At 45.6% G+C, this 18,524-nt stretch overlaps 1 protein-coding gene across 4 annotated transcripts; it reads left to right on the forward strand.

Annotated features, from left to right (window-relative positions):
* The first annotated feature begins 165 nt into the window (after positions 1-165).
* kcnq2b (potassium voltage-gated channel, KQT-like subfamily, member 2b) lies at positions 166-18,409 on the forward strand. 4 transcript variants are annotated; one of them, XM_028002413.1, is made up of 19 exons: positions 172-980; positions 2,552-2,702; positions 2,928-3,018; positions 3,224-3,350; positions 4,046-4,221; positions 4,743-4,868; positions 5,157-5,267; positions 5,857-5,952; positions 6,101-6,195; positions 6,263-6,331; positions 6,833-6,862; positions 7,275-7,354; positions 8,130-8,336; positions 11,776-11,823; positions 11,968-12,076; positions 12,983-13,114; positions 13,191-13,311; positions 13,578-13,753; positions 17,138-18,409. In XM_028002413.1, exons 1-19 carry the CDS (start codon positions 848-850, stop codon positions 17,739-17,741), a joined length of 2,682 nt encoding a protein of 893 aa, XP_027858214.1. In that variant the 5' UTR covers positions 172-847; the 3' UTR covers positions 17,742-18,409. The 4 variants fall into 4 exon arrangements, 2 of the variants coding, with proteins under 2 accessions (XP_027858214.1, XP_027858215.1); XR_003593573.1 differs by lacking the exons at positions 13,578-13,753; positions 17,138-18,409 and adding an exon at positions 12,218-12,243 and having other exon boundaries at positions 166-980; XM_028002414.1 differs by lacking the exon at positions 11,776-11,823 and having other exon boundaries at positions 174-980.
* Positions 18,410-18,524: the final 115 nt, after the last annotated feature.

Raw genomic sequence — 18,524 nt, forward strand, 5'->3', positions numbered from 1 at the left:
CAAAGATCGTCTCTATAGACTGGATCATATGAACTTGTAAAAAATGCAGTAAAGGTGTTGGAAATAATTCCATCCATCCATTTTCTGTTCACCCTTTGTCCCTACTGGGCTCGGGAGGGTTGCTGGTGCCCATCACCAGCTCCAGGCGAGGTCACCCTGGACAGGTCGCCAGTCTGTCGCAGGAAATAATTCCCTGATAATTATTTATTTTAGGATCAGTTCGTCTTTTGGGTCAGGATGTTGAGTTGAGACTTGATCCGGTTGCAGGAATTAATCAAGTATTTTACTCTTAAAGCTTTCTTTCTTTTGTTATTCAGGTTTTTGCAAACAGCAGCGCTCACTTGTTATGTTCTGTTTGTTAATCTGTGATCATCCTCCTGATCAGTTCGCTTCTGCTTGAACCGAACCGGACCGAGCTGAGCCCGGTTCGGCTGGTCTGGATGATGACCGGATCCCACCTGGACTTGTTCGGTCTCTGGATTTGATTCAGCAGAATTATCCATAAATAAACAAACATAAAGCAGCCAATCAGAAAGCAGCCCATCCTCCTCCACTGCGGTTCCCATGGTAACCACCTTCAGACGGTTCAGTCCTGCTCAGACTGACGATCAAACATCTATAATCAATAACAGTCCCTCTGAATCGCTTTGGATCTGTGACGTCATCCCGTCGCCTCACGACGCAGAGGATGAAGATCTGCTGATCAGCCAGTCTGCGGCGCTTCTCTCCCTCTCTGCGGGTTTTTCTCCTCCATCTTCCAGCAGCGATGCTCCCGCAGCCCGCGCCCCGCCTCGCAGCTCCGCCCGCGGCCAAGCTGTAGCTCCGCAGCTCGGTGCGCGGCCCCGCCATGGTGCAGAAGTCCCGCAACGGCGGGGTGTTCCCCGGAGCGCAGGCCGAGCAGAAGAAGCTGAAGGTGGGCTTCGTGGGACTGGAGTCCGGAGGGACGGAGTCCAGCAGGGACGGAGCTCTGCTCATCGCAGGTGAGCTCATCCACGCGCACGCGCACACAGAATGACCGCGTGCGCGAGATCGGTGAGGTGTTTGGAAATTAGGCAGGACAGGTAAGGTGGTTCTGATCCAGATGTCACCGGACCGAAGGGTTCGGTTAGAGGTGTTTACTGTTTACTGGAGAGGCCGAAGAGATGCATCATGGGAAAAGATGAGGAACATCAGACTGAGGTTCTAGTGGGTCAGAACCGGATCAGATTCTTTATGGAGCTACTCAAGTTTATTTACATAAAACATTTGAAAGTGCTTTGCATAAAAACAACAAAATTATTAATCAATTATTATTGTTAACCAACCAATTAACCAAACCCAAAACAATAAATAAAATAAAACATCACATTAATGTGGCAAAATAAACAGAAGTAAAGAAGTTATGATCCAGCAGGATAATCAATATGATCCAGCAGGATAATCAATATGATCCAGCATGATAATCAATATGATCCAGCAGGATAATCAATATGATCCAGCAGGATAATCAATATTCCAGTTATTATTAATCAATTCTAACCAGCTGGTTTTTAGCCTAAAAGGATCTCAGTGTTTCAGCTGTTTGTCAGTTTTCTGAAAGTTTGTTCCAGATCTGTGATGCATAGAAGCTGAATGCTGCTTCTCCATGTTTGGTTCTGGTTCTGATGCAGAGCAGAACCAGAACCAGCAGGTTGATCCAGCAGCAGCAGATCTTTAATCCATTCAGTAATTTATAAACTACCAGCAGTTTAAAGTCTCAGTGAAGGAATGCAGAACCGGGTGGTGTAGAACCGGGTGGTGTCTCTATCCTCCTGGTTCTAGTTAGAACTCCAGCTGCAGCGTTCTGGACCGTTGGGTTGTCAATCAGACCTGTGAAGACGCTGCTGCAGGAATCAAAGCCACTAAAGAGAAACTAAAGCCTGGACGAGTTTCTCTGATCTGAGACTTTAGTCTCTGGTCCTGGAAATGTTCTGCAGCTGCTAGAAGGCCCACTCTGGAACCGGCTTTATGTGGCTCTGGAGGTCAGAGGTCAGCCTGATCTCTGGTTTTCAGATGGAATAACTGAAGCTGCGCTCTGGGTGTATAACTAGATCTATAACTCTAGATTGTGTAGAGATAACTTCAGTTTCTGTTCAGCTGGAAAAGGTTTTGCTCATCCACACAGTGGTCATGGTAACCAAATATTTTCCATCTTTTACTGTTTATAAATCTGAAGGCTGTGCTGCTGACTGTCCTGACCACTTGGTGCAGACATACTCAATATTACTCACAGTAAATCACAGAGTTATGGAGGCTTTGAAGTGAATCTGGTGCAGATGATAACTTGCAGGATCGGGAAACTCCCCGTTCAGAGTCTTGATGAGTTCTGATGGCTTCGATCAGAGAAATGTTCTCTGATTTCAGCCAAAGTCAGGAAATACCAAATCCCTGTCCACCAGCATCAACCAGCCCCAGTGCTTGGTGTTAGTTCAGCTGAAAGCTTTAGCTTCTGGACATCTTGGTGGTCAGTCAGTTTGTTGGTTTACCTTTTGAACGTAATGAGGGGAACATGGCCGCTGTTTGTGGCCTCCAGGTGGGGACGAAGGCCCTCGGCGTCAGCGCAGCAGCGTCTCTGGAGGAAAGAGACCGCCGAAAAGAAACGCCCTCTACAGGCGGCTGCAGAACTTCCTCTACAACGTTCTGGAGAGACCTCGCGGATGGGCCTTCATCTACCACGCCTATGTGTAACTACAGACACACACACACACGCATCCCCCCCCCCCCCCCCCCCCCACACACACAGAGCTGTCCGCTAATGCTGCTGCTTCATGAATTTATTATTTAGTTTTAATGCGTTTTGGTTATTGAAGGGTTTTTACGGCTGCTCAGCGATCCCAGCTGGAGTTAGATCTCAAAGTTCTGACCAGCTGATCTCAGCTGTGATGGGTTTGTTGACGTTCTGTGTCCAGGTTCCTGCTGGTGTTCTCCTGCCTGGTTCTGTCCGTGTTCTCCACCATCAGAGAGTATGAGAAGAGCTCAGAGGACGCCCTCTACATCCTGGTAAACACCAGAACAGTTAGTTGTTTGCATCCCTATCCAGAACATTTCGAGGCGCAGTGCACATTAGAAGAATGTCCAGGCTTCTGCAGGATCTGCTGCTGCTGGATCAACCTGCTGGTTCTGGTTCTGCTGCAGTTATCTGCTGACAGCTGCTGGTGTTGCTCCGCCATGCTGCTCAGCTGAATGAGCGATATTAACCGTGCAGGAAGTGGTGACCATCGTGGTGTTTGGGGTGGAGTACATGGTCAGGATCTGGGCTGCAGGATGCTGCTGCCGTTACCGAGGATGGAGAGGACGGCTGAAGTTCGCCAGAAAACCTTTCTGCGTCATCGGTGAGTCTCCATCTGCTGCTTTCATCATCTTCATCACTCAACCAGAGGAAATAGAAACCACAGAAAGAGATGAGATCAGGTTGTTCAGATTATCAATGGAACCAGTGAGGTCTGACCTAGGTCTGTGTGATTAATTGAACTAATCAAATTAATCCCAATTAATCGATTATTGAATTATTTGTCAACTAATTTAGTCATTGTTTAATCGGTAAATGGAGTACAAAGACTCGAAAACATTTTTTGCTGAAAGAACTATTTATTCAGAGCAGTAATTAAACTGAAACTGAACAAAAATTATAAACATTTACAAATAACTTAAAAGAAAAACTCTTTGTAAATATTTTCAACCCAAAACTCATGTGGCAAATTCAGCTTCAAATTCTGTTCAAATCCCCCATTAAACATCTTCTGCTGTCCAATTATTAATTGGTTAATTACAATTGATCAAACTAAAGGAATGTTATGTTATTACATTTTAAGCAATGAAACGTTTACTTTCTTATTTTAAAATAAATTAAACAGTTTATTTGCATTCTATATTGTGGCTAAATTAATATGAATGTTTCTATGCAATTAATTGATTAATCATCTCAAATGAACCTGCTGCTTCGGGATAAAGTTTCTGTAAAAACCATCGGAGATGTTTGTCCTCAGTTCAGAGAATCTTCTGTGGTTGACCTTTGACCTTTCTGCAGACATCATGGTGCTCATCGCCTCCATCTCCGTCCTGGCTGCTGGGACTCAAGGAAACGTCTTCGCCACGTCTGCCATCAGGTCGCTTCGCTTCCTGCAGATTCTGCGGATGATCCGGATGGATCGACGTGGAGGAACCTGGAAGCTGCTGGGATCAGTGGTCTACGCGCACAGCAAGGTCAGGGGTCAGGGGTCACTGAGCTCTTGAGAACAGATAACGTCACTCTGAACCAAACCTAAAACAAGCCAGCAGTTCTGCTGAGACTTGATGGTTCTGGTGATGAAAACTGATCCGATTGGTCAGAAACGTCCAACCACCTCCTTTCTGGTTGGAGGTGGGCGGGGCATCTAAAGGTCGCCTGACCCTTTGGAAACAGAGAAGAAGAAACAAATATAAGGAGGAAAGACTTTACTGTGTGTGTGTGGGGGGGCGTGTGTGTGTGTGTGTGTGTGTGGGTGTGTGTGTGTGTGCACTGCTGGTTTCGTCTTTCAAACATCTGATGTCACTGATCTTCCTCTTATTGATCAGAAGTATTGATCAGCTCTCCAAAAGTTTCTTCCAGTCTGTTTCAGAGACTCTTTGGTTTCTGATGACTGAAGCAAATATTTGAAACGTTACTCACCCAGTAGGATGGATGGATGAACGGTTGGATGAACGGTTGGATGTACGTCGGTGTGAACGGTCTGGTTTCTCCACAGGAACTCATCACTGCCTGGTACATCGGCTTCCTGTGTCTCATCCTGGCCAGCTTCCTGGTCTACCTGGCAGAGAAAGAAGACAACGACCAGTTTGAGACGTACGCTGACGCCCTCTGGTGGGGACTGGTGAGATTACACCACACACAGCCAGAGACTGGTTCTGGTTCTGGTTCTGGTTTTGGTCAGCTTCATGTTTGTGGAGAGCATCAGAGAACATCAGAACTAAGCTCTACTTTGATAGATCTGGGTTACCATGGCGACATCATAGTTATAACTACAGCACATCACAGGTGAGTCCAGGTGTAGTGCAGAGATCCCAGCAGGTGTCCTCTGATCTCCTCCTGATCTTCATCTGATGATGCTATCGTCTACAGGCAACAGGACAGTCTGACACGTCTCCTGATGTCTCCTCAGATCACGTTGACGACCATCGGATATGGAGACAAGTTCCCTGTCACCTGGAATGGACGCCTGCTGGCTGCAACCTTTACTCTGATCGGAGTTTCCTTCTTCGCTCTGCCAGCTGTGAGTCATTTTATGGTTTACCTGAGATCACCTGGACTCATTTGGACTCAGCTAGATTCACATGGACTCAGCTGGACTCACCTGGACTCAGCTGGACTCACCTGGACTCAGCTGGACTCTGCTGGACTCACCTGGACTCAGCTAGACTCTGCTGGACTCATTTGGACTCAGTTGGACTCAGCTGGACTCAGCTGGATTCATATGGACTCAGCTGGACTCACCTGGACTCAGCTGGATTCATATGGACTCAGCTAGACTCTGCTGGACTCATTTGGACTCAGTTGGACTCAGCTGGACTCAGCTGGATTCATATGGACTCAGCTGGACTCACCTGGACTCAGCTGGATTCATATGGACTCAGCTAGACTCTGCTGGACTCATTTGGACTCAGTTGGACTCAGCTGGACTCAGCTGGATTCATATGGACTCAGCTGGACTCACCTGGACTCAGCTGGATTCATATGGACTCAGCTAGACTCTGCTGGACTCATTTGGACTCAGTTGGACTCAGCTGGACTCAGCTGGATTCATATGGACTCAGCTGGACTCACCTGGACTCAGCTAGACTCTGCTGTCTGTCTCTCTCCAGGGAATTCTTGGCTCTGGATTCGCTCTGAAGGTTCAGGAGCAGCACCGACAGAAACACTTTGAGAAAAGACGGAACCCTGCAGCTGGACTCATTCAGGTAAGCGCTGACATCACAGCTTCTCTGTGATTGGCTGAATGAGTGAAGGTGAGACTCACAAGCTTCGGCTGCTTTATCTAGACCTTTATAGATCTAGAGCTTCCAGAAGTTGTTTTAGTTTGAGGTTTCTCATTCAGAGTGTCTGCAGGCCGCCTGGCGGGTCTACGCCACCAACCTGAGCCGGACCGACCTGACCTCCACCTGGGACTACTACGAGAGGACGGTGTCCGTCCCCATGTACAGGTGAGGCTCCGCCCCCACGCCGCCAGCGCTCCGCCTGCAGCCGCCTCATCCGTCTGCTTGTCTGCAGGCTGATTCCTCCTCTGAACCAGCTGGACCTGCTGAGGAACCTCAAGAACAAATCTGGACTTTCGTTCAGGTTGGTAGTTCATCCATCAGATCAGCTCCACCCACCGAGAAAAACGCTGGTCGGTTACAAACTCCGTTCTGAAGTAAATATGGACATTTTGATTTAATAACATTTCAGTGGCTTTTACTTTGACGCATCCTTTTAGTAAACTAAACTAAATGAAGAAAAGTTTATGAAGAGCGACCCAAAGAACCCAAAAGACCCAAAGAACCCAAAAAACCCAAAGAACCCAAAAGACCCAAAGAACCCAAAAAACCCAAATAACACAAAAATCCACAAAACACAACAATGAACAACGTTTTTGTGTTTTTTAATTTTTATATATTATTTAGTGAATTAAATGAAAAATGAAATATTTAAGGCCTTAAAAATGGACTTTATGTGATAAATGCTCCTTAAAACAACCAGCAATTCAGAACAGAACCAGAATTTCCCCGACCCAAACAGAAACAGGAAGTGGTCATAATGTTTTGCCTCATTTAATTGACCGATAACTCTGTCTGTCTGCAGGAAGGACGTCCAGCCGGAGCCGTCACCGAGGTCAGTCCAAACGCTTCAGAACCAGATATATGAAGCCGGTTCTGGTTCTGGTTCTGGTCATCCTGTCCAGACCGGGTCAGTTCCACCAGAACTGCTCAGATACCTGCTGTCTCATCTGAACCGGGTCTTCAGGTTCTGGTTCCTTTAGTCTCGGGTCGATTTCATTCAAAAATACTTTATTGATCCCAAATGGAGTCTGTGGATCTGTAGAGGTCAGTGCTGCAGCGGCGCCCCCTGCTGCTGAGAGCTGCAGCTTTACTGGGGTGGAGTCTGTCCCACCATGAGAGGTGCCATGACAACCGCATCATGGACATCATGTTTGTTGCATCATGGTTGCCATGGCTGACAAACATGGTCGGCCATATTTGTCGGCCATGTTTGAGGTCTGACTGGATTCTTTCTGTCTCTGCAGCCAGAAGGTCAGTTTGAAAGAGAGAGTCTTCTCGTCTCCACGGAGCTCCGGAACCAAAGGGAAGAGTTCTCCTCAGCACGGTGGGTACCAGTACCAGAACCAGAACCAGAACCAGAACTAGAACTAGAACCAGAACTAGAACTAGAACTAGAAATAGAACCAGAACCAGAACTAGAACCAGAACCAGAACTAGAACTAGAACTAGAACTAGAACTAGAAATAGAACCAGAACCAGAACTAGAACTAGAACTAGAACTAGAAATAGAAACAGAACTAGAACTAGAACCAGAACCAGAACCAGAACTAGAACCAGAACCAGAACTAGAAATAGAACTAGAAACAGAACTAGAACTAGAACCAGAACTAGAAACAGAACCAGAACTAGAACTAGAAACAGAACCAGAACCAGGACCTGAGGGAGCTGCTCTGTAATCTTTAGAACCTGCAGCTCTGAGGAGGAGCTTCGCCTCGGAGGCGGGGCCCCACATGATGACAGTGATGTAGAATAATCTGATTAAACATTAGATTCTTGATTAACATGAGTTGTTGTTGTACAGTGTTTCAAGATCTTGTTCAATGTGCCGTTTTTTAAACGTTGAGGCCCCGCCCCCTAAAGGTCTCTGCACGGCCCTGATTATTAATAAGGGAAAAACATTCAAACATGATGGAAAGATGAAAAAGTTGATTTTATGTAACACTGGTCCTCTGAGTACAGATACATAAAAGCTGTACAGTAGCAAAGCAGTTGCTAAGTCCCACCACTGACTTTATGTTTTGAATGATTAGAGTGACATGCCGCACTTTTCAGTGTGTTTTCTGTCAGAGCGTCATGCAGGTCTGCTCTGCTGTCTGCAGTGGTTCCTCCGGGCGGCGTGGCGCCCGGCGTCGCAGTGGGCCCCAGCACCCAGGGGGGCGTCCAGGCGCTGCGCCGGTCTCCCAGTATGGAGCCCAGTCTGGATGACAGTCCCAGTAAGGTTCCGAAGAGCTGGAGCTTTGGGGAACGCAGCCGGACCCGGCAGGCCTTCAAGATCCGAGGAGCGGCGTCCCGCCAGAACTCTGAAGGTGAGGCAGGTTGACCTCAAACTGCTGCGCACCTTGTGGCCACCAGGGGGCGACAGCTGCGTCCCAGCACACCAGATTATCCCACAGTCACCGTCTGCAAAATTACACAGTGAAACGTTTACAGAAATATTTTCCTTTATTGAGCCTCTCGTGGAGAAATAATGTGTGTTCATTTTTCAAAGTCATATTTTCATCATATTTCATTAATTTATAAATGACAACGTTCCAAACTAAATATTTAAAACAGTTTTTACTTTGATATTCCACTTCCTTCTGTTAGCATGTCAGTTTGCATATTAGTTAAATATTTAGCCTGGACCTAAACTTTTAGTTCCGAGTTAAATATTTAACTAGCAACCTAAAAATTTAGTCTTATAGCTAAATATTTAGTTAACAAGCTAAAAAAAAAAAACGTGTTTTAAAAATAAATATTTGAATGTGAAATTTAAATGTTTAATTTGAAAATTTATATTTTGTTTGTTACTAAATGTTCAGTTTGAATACTAAATATTTTGCTTCCTAACTACTTAATGTTTAATTTGCAAGTTAAATAGTTATTGGTCTAAAGATTTAAATGGTGATGTTTAGTTTTTAACTCTGATATTTAATATTATTTATTCATAAATAACATGGAGAAAATATGACCATGAAAAATGAACATATACATTTTTCTCTATGAGAAATCAAAATATTGATGTTAATTTTTTACAGTGTAACTGTAAAAGGACGCCTCATACCTGAAGTTCAGGCAGTTCTGTTCTGGTCCAGATTACGTAAATTTCCAGCACCGACTTAATAAAAAGCAGATAAAGTTGATTAATTTGAATGAAAGTGGGAGAAGGTTTGCAGAGGAAACAGATCAGCTCTCATCATCAGGGGTCAAAGGTCAGAACCAGTTTGAACTGGTCACACAGTCGGACACGGCCTGTTGGGACCTCCTGGTCTCCATCCATGTTGGCTGCATTTAGCTTCAAAACATTAAACTCGGCTGACCTCAAGTCCTACAGCGGATCTGCTGCTCCAGGCCAGCAGGGGGCAGCAGCGGCTGCAGGAACATCTCCAGGTTCCTCTGGACACGGTCCGGTTTGGGCATCGGCTGGTTCGGGTTTCTGGTGGTTTTCTTCTGTCCTTGTGAATACCAGCTTAGTTTCCAGTTGATGGTGAGGTCCAAACAGCTGGTTCTGGTCGGAGACCTCCCCATGTGTCAGTGGTTCCCAAAGATTTTCTGAGCCCCCCATGGATCACAATAAAATCCCCCCCAAAAAAGAAAAAATAAATCAACTGGTCACACATGGCTCAACCAGACATAAACCTAAACACACATTTTGTTTCCAAACTCCACTGAAGTTTATTTCACACTTCAGGTTGAAACAAAACAAACTACAAACCTTTTTTACAGTGAAACACTGAGATGTTTCCTCTGAGGACTTCAGGTGTTCAGCTTTTTGATCATAAAATGTTTCTGGTAGGTAAGATATCGACAACTTACAAACACTGTGCAGAATCCCGACCCGATCAGACACAATCAGTACCAATCTGACCCGATCCTGAACCTCTATGGTGCTGTTTCTGATTAGTTGGCAGAAACAAAGATCTGTTGCTGCTCTGATGAAGCTGTTTCCTCTCCTCTTCCTCTGATGAAGCTGTTTCCTCTCCTCTTCCTATGATGAAGCTGTTTCCTCTCCTCTTCCTCTGATGAAGCTGTTTCCTCTCCTCTTCCTATGATGAAGCTGTTTCCTCTCCTCTTCCTATGATGAAGCTGTTTCCTCTCCTCTTCCTATGATGAAGCTGTTTCCTCTCCTCTTCCTCTGATGAAGCTGTTTCCTCTCCTCTTCCTCTGATGAAGCTGTTTCCTCTCCTCTTCCTATGATGAAGCTGTTTCCTCTCCTCTTCCTATGATGAAGCTGTTTCCTCTCCTCTTCCTATGGTGAAGCTGTTTCCTCTCCTCTTCCTCTGTTGAAGCTGTTTCCTCTCCTCTTCCTCTGATGAAGCTGTTTCCTCTCCTCTTCCTATGATGAAGCTGTTTCCTCTCCTCTTCCTCTGATGAAGCTGTTTCCTCTCCTCTTCCTCTGATGAAGCTGTTTCCTCTCCTCTTCCTATGTTGAAGCTGTTTCCTCTCCTCTTCCTATGATGAAGCTGTTTCCTCTCCTCTTCCTATGATGAAGCTGTTTCCTCTCCTCTTCCTATGATGAAGCTGTTTCCTCTCCTCTTCCTCTGATGAAGCTGTTTCCTCTCCTCTTCCTATGATGAAGCTGTTTCCTCTCCTCTTCCTATGATGAAGCTGTTTCCTCTCCTCTTCCTCTGATGAAGCTGTTTCCTCTCCTCTTCCTCTGATGAAGCTGTTTCCTCTCCTCTTCCTATGATGAAGCTGTTTCCTCTCCTCTTCCTCTGATGAAGCTGTTTCCTCTCCTCTTCCTCTGATGAAGCTGTTTCCTCTCCTCTTCCTATGTTGAAGCTGTTTCCTCTCCTCTTCCTATGTTGAAGCTGTTTCCTCTCCTCTTCCTCTGATGAAGCTGTTTCCTCTCCTCTTCCTCTGGTGAAGCTGTTTCCTCTCCTCTTCCTCTGATGAAGCTGTTTCCTCTCCTCTTCCTCTGTTGAAGCTGTTTCCTCTCCTCTTCCTCTGATGAAGCTGTTTCCTCTCCTCTTCCTATGATGAAGCTGTTTCCTCTCCTCTTCCTCTGATGAAGCTGTTTCCTCTCCTCTTCCTCTGATGAAGCTGTTTCCTCTCCTCTTCTTATGTTGAAGCTGTTTCCTCTCCTCTTCCTATGTTGAAGCTGTTTCCTCTCCTCTTCCTATGTTGAAGCTGTTTCCTCTCCTCTTCCTCTGATGAAGCTGTTTCCTCTCCTCTTCCTCTGGTGAAGCTGTTTCCTCTCCTCTTCCTCTGATGAAGCTGTTTCCTCTCCTCTTCCTCTGTTGAAGCTGTTTCCTCTCCTCTTCCTCTGATGAAGCTGTTTCCTCTCCTCTTCCTATGATGAAGCTGTTTCCTCTCCTCTTCCTCTGATGAAGCTGTTTCCTCTCCTCTTCCTCTGATGAAGCTGTTTCCTCTCCTCTTCCTATGTTGAAGCTGTTTCCTCTCCTCTTCCTATGATGAAGCTGTTTCCTCTCCTCTTCCTCTGATGAAGCTGTTTCCTCTCCTCTTCCTCTGGTGAAGCTGTTTCCTCTCCTCTTCCTCTGATGAAGCTGTTTCCTCTCCTCTTCCTATGATGAAGCTGTTTCCTCTCCTCTTCCTCTGATGAAGCTGTTTCCTCTCCTCTTCCTCTGATGAAGCTGTTTCCTCTCCTCTTCCTCTGATGAAGCTGTTTCCTCTCCTCTTCCTCTGGTGAAGCTGTTTCCTCTCCTCTTCCTCTGATGAAGCTGTTTCCTCTCCTCTTCCTCTGATGAAGCTGTTTTCTCTCCTCTTCCTCTGACGAAGCTGTTTCCTCTCCTCTTCCTCCTGTAGTGCTGATAGAGATGCAGGATGAAGAGTTCAGACACAAGAGTTCCCCAGGTCAGCGCTCACACTCACGCTCACAGGAAGGAAGCTGTTTCATTCCTCTGGACTTCCTGTCACATGATCAAGTCTCTCAGGAAGCTGCAGCAGCGTTCGCTGATGGGTGGGACTAAATGATTTCTGACCTCTGCTTTGTTTCAGACGCCAGCCTGCCAGGTGAAGACATGGTGGACGACAACAAGAGCTGCCACTGTGAGTTCGTCCCTCAGGACCTGACGCCGGGGTTAAAGGTCACCATCAGGGCCATCTGGTAGGAGTCCGTCCATCAGAGGCTGTCTGCTGCGCCGCCACCATCCATCGCTTCTCACTCCTCATTTGCTGTTTTATGCACTAAGTCATGATTTTCTTCACATTATTTTATTTACTTATGTTTTATTTATGCTCACGCCAGGGTCAAAGGTCATCATCAGCTGTTGGGTAAGAACAGTCACGTCACTCAGCGTCATTATTTCACTGTTCTGTCCCGTTTACCTGCAGCCTGCTTTATTATTGTTATTTTATTATTTTATTGCTGTTGCTCTTTATGGCCAGGCTTCAGTTTTACTCTCTGAGGATTCAGATCCCAGATCTGTTCTGACCAGCGTCGGTGTTTCAAGGTTCTGGTTCTGTCCGGGTTCTACTTCATGTTCAGTTCAATTTAAGGACGTTGTAGTTAGAGAAATGAAGAGGAGTTGCTTTTGCAGAATTTTCTAGAAAACAACTTGGACATTTCTGAGTTTGGCAAGTTGAAAATAACTGTCTCGCCAAAAAAGATTATTCTCATAAATTTTCTGAAAAAATTTGACAATTTCTGAGTTTCAAAAGTTACAAAGTTCTGGACTTAAGATTGATCAAAATCCAAACGAGTGATTATTATTTATAAGTTTATCCGTTTGAATATGATCCAGCTTGTCTTTTTAATGAATTCGATTGAACATATGAGCAAAAGGATTTACAAATCAACATGTTCTGTTTTTACTGATGTTGTTGACCAGTGGAAATGTGGTTGTAGGTTCTGCTCTGAAAGAACAGAACCGCTGGACTGGACCAGATCCAGTTCAGTTCCTGGCTGTGACCGGTCCAGACAACACGCCCTGTTGTGGGCCTGTGCTCCAGACCAGAACCAGCAGAACCCGGTCCGAGTCCAGCTGTGGTGACGCTTGCTTGTCTCTGGCAGCATCATGCGCTTCATGGTGTCCAAGAGGAAGTTCAAGGAGAGCCTCCGACCCTACGACGTCATGGACGTGATCGAGCAGTACTCGGCTGGACATCTGGACATGCTGGCCCGCATCAAGAACCTCCAGGCCCGGTAAGGCTCCGGGCCTTGGCGCCTCTGCGCTCCGACTCTCAATCAGCTATGACCGGGTTCTGTCTGGTTCTGGCAGGGTGGATCAGATCGTGGGAAGAGGAACCCCCATTGCAGACAAGGACCGTCCCAAATCAGGTGGCGAGGAGACACCTGAAGACCCGAGCATGATGGGACGTCTGGGGAAGGTGGAGAAGCAGGTGAAGCGCTTGTGATGTTGCCTCCACTCTGCTGCTATTTTAATTACACTCACTTTATTTATTAAGGACAATGTACATTAATTACATTTCTGTAAACGCACCAGAATTAGCTGAAAGCCTCTTTCTATCTGTTGCCCTTAGCGCTGGCAGCATTTGCTGGTTTTCTGGATTTTAACCACCAGTAAGACCTGCATCTCTGTCCTGATGCCGGTCTGGAACTGAACTAATGAAGGTCTAAATTTGGTCTAAACTCTGATGTCCTGCAGGTCCTGTCCATGGAGAGGAAGCTGGACTTTCTGGTGAACATCTACATTCAGCGAATGGGAATCCCTCAGGCAGAGACGGATGCCTACTTTGGGTCGAAGGAACCGGACCCGGCGCCGCCGTACCACAGTCCAGTGGACCTGCAGGAGAAGAACCAGTCCCTCTCCAAGATCCTGCAGTGAGTGTGTAATGAAGCAAGCTTTTCTAACGTCTGGGGACTGAAACTTTTAATCAGTGCATGGAGGCTCTGATTAAATCACATCACCTCCTCCATTCTGTAAGTTGCTGAGGTGGCAGCTTCATGCCGCGGGAAGATAAAGTTGATTGAAAGGTAAATTAAATCAAAAACAGGAAAATTCTGAATGAAAAGCAGCTACAGGCTAACGACTTCCAAAATAATGACCACTCCCAACCAGAGGTGGGGACTCGAGTCACATGACTTGGACTCGAGTCAGACTCGAGTCGTTAAAATCACGACTTGAGACTTGACTTGAAAAAATGCTCAAAGACTCGGACTTGACTTTGACTTTCATGCCATTGACTTGGGACTTGACTCGACTTGAAGCTGTTTACTTGAAAAGACTTGATATTTTTTACTCAAAGTCTTAAAATTTAAAACACATTATTTATAAAGTGGCGTCATTAATTAATGTCACTCATTCCGTATCAATATGCGCAGACCGTCACTATGGTTTTCCTCTCTCCTTATGTATGTATGTGTACGTAGCTGCAGCACAACCAATCAAATTAACAGGATTTGGATGTTTAAAAAAACGCGGCAAAGCTACAGAGCTCAGGGAACGAAATACGAAATAACCGCTGGAATATGCTTCCGCGAGTAATTTCTTTTGGCTACGTAGGTTATGAACTTTCGACTAAAAAACGAACTGCAACTTGTAAAACATGCAAGAAGAGAATATCGGATGGAGATGCCACGACGTCCAACTTTGTCCGGCATTTGAAGCTTCACAAAGATCGGTAGGTGGCGCTTTTCTTTTGCTGTAAGATAGCTGACTTTAGCTAACTTCGTGTTAGCATGTGTACTCCGGGTTAAATTGGTGATTATTTACCATAAATCCGGTCCTTCAAATGCCTCCACAAATAATGTGCACCGTGTTAGCTCAGGAAGCCGGCGGATAGTGAGCGGGGCTCCGGAACAGAAAGCAGATTCTGGACCTGAACACAGGGAACAGAGTCTCTCTGTCCCATCATGATGATGAGCCGGGTCTAGTATCATCTAAGGATGGTTGGTGTATTTGAAGACATCTACGTTGGGAAATTATATTGACAATATATTGTTTTGACAGGTCAGAGAAAAGAGGAAAAAACTGCTGTTATGGTTCTTTGTATTGTGCTGTGGAAATGTCAGCATTTTCCTCTTTTTTTATTGAATATCAAGTTTAACAGAACTGGGCAATAAAGTGGTCCAATTTAAAAATGTTTTTTATACTTTGTGTTCAGCTACACATGTTCTATCATTTGAGATAAATACATATTTTAAAACGAACAAATGGTCTTTTATTTGAATTTTATGTATAATTGCAAATTATAAAAAATAAAATAAAATAAAAACGACTCGAAATGACTTGAAATTAAAGGTTCCTGACTTGAGACTTGACTCGACTTTTGCCTGTCTTTACTTGAGACTTGACTCGGACTTGAGGACAGAGACTTGAGACTTACTTGAGACTTGCAACACAGTGACTTGGTCACACCTCTGCTCCCAACAAGCCAGAGCTACAATTGATGGTTTAAAATAAAAGATTTTAATGTTGGAATGGCCTAGCTAAAGCCCAGATGTAACATTCCCAGTTACTGTTCATTCAGTCAGACTACAGCTGTTTTACTAATAAAACAATTACATATTTCAGTCTGTAGCCATGCAAAGCTGGTAAAGATGCACAACTGGTAATAAATGGTTTGGACTTTGCATGCCACACTTTTCAGATCGATATTTGTAAATTATTTTAAATACTGCATCATTTCTTTTCACTGACCTACCAAGAATTCAATATACTGAAGTTTATGGCTGTAAAGTGAAAAGATTCAAGCGGTGAATGCTTTTATGACGTACAGTTTTTTAAATGTTGGGTGATCATATCGAGTGAAAAAAGATAAAAAATAAATATTTTTTTCTTGTAGGCAGCATTGTGCTGCGTTGGACGACTTAACCTGTTCAGTTTAACACCATTTCTGCATTGATTCTCCAGAGACGGGCTACTGTTTAGTGGAAGCTAAGGGTCAAAAGGTCATGTGTGTTCAATAACATGCTAAAATCACAGCGCCATTTGGTGGCCTGGCATGGGAACTACAACCGATTCAATGTGTCTTGGCGGTACCATCTAAATGTGGAAATTAACATAAAAAACAACCACATTTTACATTCATACATGTGGTTTTAGAAAAGCTCTTCCTATTGAAAAAGCATTAAAAAATGAGTTTTTATTATTTTGTAAATCTTTGAAAAACATTGACACAGCCACTGCATTAAAACGTTTTTCAATCAGAATTTAATCTGCTATAAACTCCACGTTTGACTTTTTTTCCTTTTAGTTTTTATTTTACGGTGGTTTTGTTCTTTTCCCTCTGACCTCGGTATATATGTGTTCTGTTGATAGTAGTTATACTAACTTGTTAGTGTATTATTATTTAGAGAGGAATAGTTAAGTTTTTGTTTTTTTAGAAAGAATGTTTAAATATGAAATGGTCGTTGCCATTTGGTTTTATATGATGTGTTTTCAAGTATGAAGGCGTGTGTGTGTGTGTGTATGTGTGTGTGTGTGTATGTGTGTGTGTGTGTATGTGTGTGTGTGTGTATGGACACGCGCATGGTTGTTTGTCCTGTCTGTCTTTGTGTTGCCCTGCGACAGACTGACCTGTCCAGGTGACCCCGTCTCTCACCTGGAACATTAGCTGGAGAGGCAGCAGCTCCTCCTGACCCCACAGGGACAAGGTGTTAGAAAATGGATGGATGGATGGATGGATGGATGGATGGATGGATGGATGGATGGATGGCTGGATGGATGGATGGATGAGGCAACGGTCTCATGTAAACATAGTCTAAACGTTTTTTGTTTTTTTTCCAAGAAACTTACTCAAGCCAATGTAACTGGGTAAATGTAGGAACTGCCAAACTGGTTGTGTGAATGGACTGTTCTCCCTGCTGCCCTCTGGAAAGAGGTTCTGCAGCATCCGGTGCAGGTCCACCTGGTTCCGAAACAGCTTTTTCCCACTTGCCATCAGACTGCTGAACTCTTAACTGGACTGCACTTAAAATCTGGTCTCCACTTTATACCTTGCACATGTACAGAGCTAAATAACTTATATTTTACTGTCAGTCCTGCACTTTATATTTATATTTTATACTGTATTTTATTTTATTCTGGAGTAACCTCACAACATTGAAAGCTCAAAACATTGTCCTGAGCCGTATGCAACGAAATTTCGTTCTGTATTCACCCTGTGCATGCAAAATGATAATAAAGTAAGTCTAAGTCTAAGTGATGCTGGGAATCTGGGTACCGGATCACAGCTAAATTTCCTTTTGTTGTTTTGTCTGCAGGGTGTTGCCTGGCGACCACATGGAGAGGACCCGCTTTGTGACCAAGATGGTCCGCTCCAGCAGCTCCACGGGACACAGGAACTACACCGCCCCCACCTGCCCGCCCTCCACCTCCTGGCAGCCAATCAGCTCCCAGCTCCACCAGCAGGTCCCGCCCCCTCCACAGCGTAGCCATGGCAACACCCCGAGCCCGGTGGGCGACTCTTCGCTGGTCCGCCTGCCCCCCCCTCCAGCCGGGGAGAGACACGGCGGGAACCGACCCAGCCGGCACAGCGCCGGGGACCGGGCCGGACCGGAGCGGAATGGGGACGAGGCGAAGCCCGACAGCGACACCTCGGTGTCCATCCCGTCGGTGGACCATGAGGAGCTGGAGCGCTCCTTCAGCGGTTTCTCCATTTCCCAGTCCCGGGAGAACCTGGACTTTCTGAACAACGGGTTCTACCCGTCCGCCGGGCCTGGGGAGCAGCCGGCCGGCGGCAGCGGCGGAGGCTCCGCCCGCCGCCCCGCCGGCCGGCCCTACATCGCCCAGGGGGAGTCCGACTCTGACTCCGAGCTCTGCGGCCCCTCCCCGCACTCCGACCGGGCCTGGACCGGCACCAAGTAGGGCCGACCGAAACCGAACCAGCAGAACCCCTTTTTTAAACTCAGACCCGTCACTTAAACACCAGCTGTGGGTTCGGAGTGAAGCTTTATGCGAACTGATGATGTCATCATTTATATAGCGAATGCTTGCCGCGCTCGCACGTGATTGGTTCCCACTGACCAATCAGACTCGCTGTTTCCACTAACATCTGCTTGACCGACTGACACGTGAGGATAGCGGTTACCATAGCAACCACCCTGTCCAACCACTGACCCGCCCAGAATCCGGATCGGTTCGGTTTTAAACACATAACTTTTTATTTCTAATTTTCTGCTTTTTTCTGCAACATTTTGTCTCCCGATTTGGATCTCCAGCACAAAACCTCCACCGGAACCAGAAGCGGACCTCTCCTGGTTCCCTCTGACGAGGCTGATCAGAACATATCCGTCTCTTTGGTTCTGGTTCAATTTGCAAATAAATTCCCCTGAATGTTGACCCTCAGCGTTCTTCTCTTCTGTCCGGTCATATTCTGGTGCCGGATTTCTGGGACGAATCCAGTTTGGTTCTCAGCATTTCTGTATCTGACCTTTGACCTCATGAAAATTTCCAGCAGGTCTCAGGGTTCAAAGGGCCGGTTAATAAAATCCACAAACTGTTAAAATAAACATGTCTGCATTCCTTCAACCTGATCAGTCCTCAGGATTTCATGATTGTTTTTGTGGAAATAATTTAGAAATATTTGAAGAAATTTTGCAGTGACTTTGCTGCTCGCCATATCAACTATAAATTCACCAATGTATAAGT

Source organism: Xiphophorus couchianus, chromosome 20 (assembly GCF_001444195.1).
Source record: "Xiphophorus couchianus chromosome 20, X_couchianus-1.0, whole genome shotgun sequence".
Lineage (NCBI taxonomy): Eukaryota > Metazoa > Chordata > Actinopteri > Cyprinodontiformes > Poeciliidae > Xiphophorus > Xiphophorus couchianus.

Coding starts and splice junctions, on each gene's coding strand:
- kcnq2b (XM_028002413.1), top strand. CDS start 848: ATGGTGCAGAAGTCCCGCAACGGCGGGGTGTTCCCCGGAGCGCAGGCC. Junction 5,953..6,100: donor CTGCAGCTGGACTCATTCAG/GTAAGCGCTGAC, acceptor GAGTGTCTGCAG/GCCGCCTGGCGGGTCTACGC. Junction 8,337..11,775: donor GTCCCGCCAGAACTCTGAAG/GTGAGGCAGGTT, acceptor TTCCTCCTGTAG/TGCTGATAGAGATGCAGGAT.